The sequence below is a fragment of the Penaeus monodon genome, chromosome 32, assembly GCF_015228065.2.
Source record: "Penaeus monodon isolate SGIC_2016 chromosome 32, NSTDA_Pmon_1, whole genome shotgun sequence".
Taxonomy (NCBI): domain Eukaryota; kingdom Metazoa; phylum Arthropoda; class Malacostraca; order Decapoda; family Penaeidae; genus Penaeus; species Penaeus monodon.
The window spans coordinates 35330335-35330982 of record NC_051417.1 but is presented as its reverse complement, the minus strand read 5'-3'; the positions used below and the strand labels follow the sequence as shown (position 1 = coordinate 35330982).

The following is a 648-nucleotide window of genomic DNA, read 5'->3' as shown; positions in this document are numbered from 1 at the left end:
CAGGAAGGGCGAGGAGGGGAAGAATAAGGTAAGGTAGAAGTTGGAGTGGAAGGTAACACGATCCTAAAATAAGATGCTGTATTTGATATCTTTTTATTTCTCAAGTGTACCTTTTGTTCTACATGGAATTTTATTTGATAGCCCATATGACCAGTAACCTAGAAAATAGGACATACATGTTGGGGGGGCAACTTAGTATGCTGTATATATCATCATGTGATTAGTGGAATATTACTGTATTTCCAACATTTTAGATTTTTTTTCAGTGTACTATATCTCAGGTGTATATGCTTTTTGACTTTTTTCTTTACCTGCCTTGCATATATATTGAATTTCTCTATGGAAATCAGGAGGGATATGGCAGTTAGTGAGAAGAAAGTATGCACAAATAATTTTGTAGAAGTAATGAAAGATTAACTGTCTAATCTTACACATTTGGTATTCCACAGGGGGGTTATATGGCAGCCAAGATTGCCAAGTTAGAGAAACAGTATGAATTATCTACAAATGCTGCACAGGACAACAGTCAAGGGATCTTTAGAGGCATTGCCATATTTGTAAATGGATATACAGGTATGTAAGAGGTCATATAATATAATTATGATTGTTTTTTTAGTGTATGTTTTCTGCAAAGTTTGATTTACACAG

The 648-nt window shown here is 34.4% G+C and overlaps 1 protein-coding gene across 1 annotated transcript in view; it reads left to right on the top strand.

Moving 5' to 3' along the window:
* The window catches only part of LOC119593840 (DNA repair protein REV1-like), a 12070-nt gene that overhangs the window by 2871 nt on the left and 8551 nt on the right, over positions 1 to 648 (top strand). The window contains exon 2 of the mRNA XM_037942869.1: positions 450 to 573. Within this exon, the coding sequence (XP_037798797.1) occupies positions 450 to 573 (124 nt within the window). The remainder of the gene's footprint in view (positions 1 to 449; positions 574 to 648) is intronic.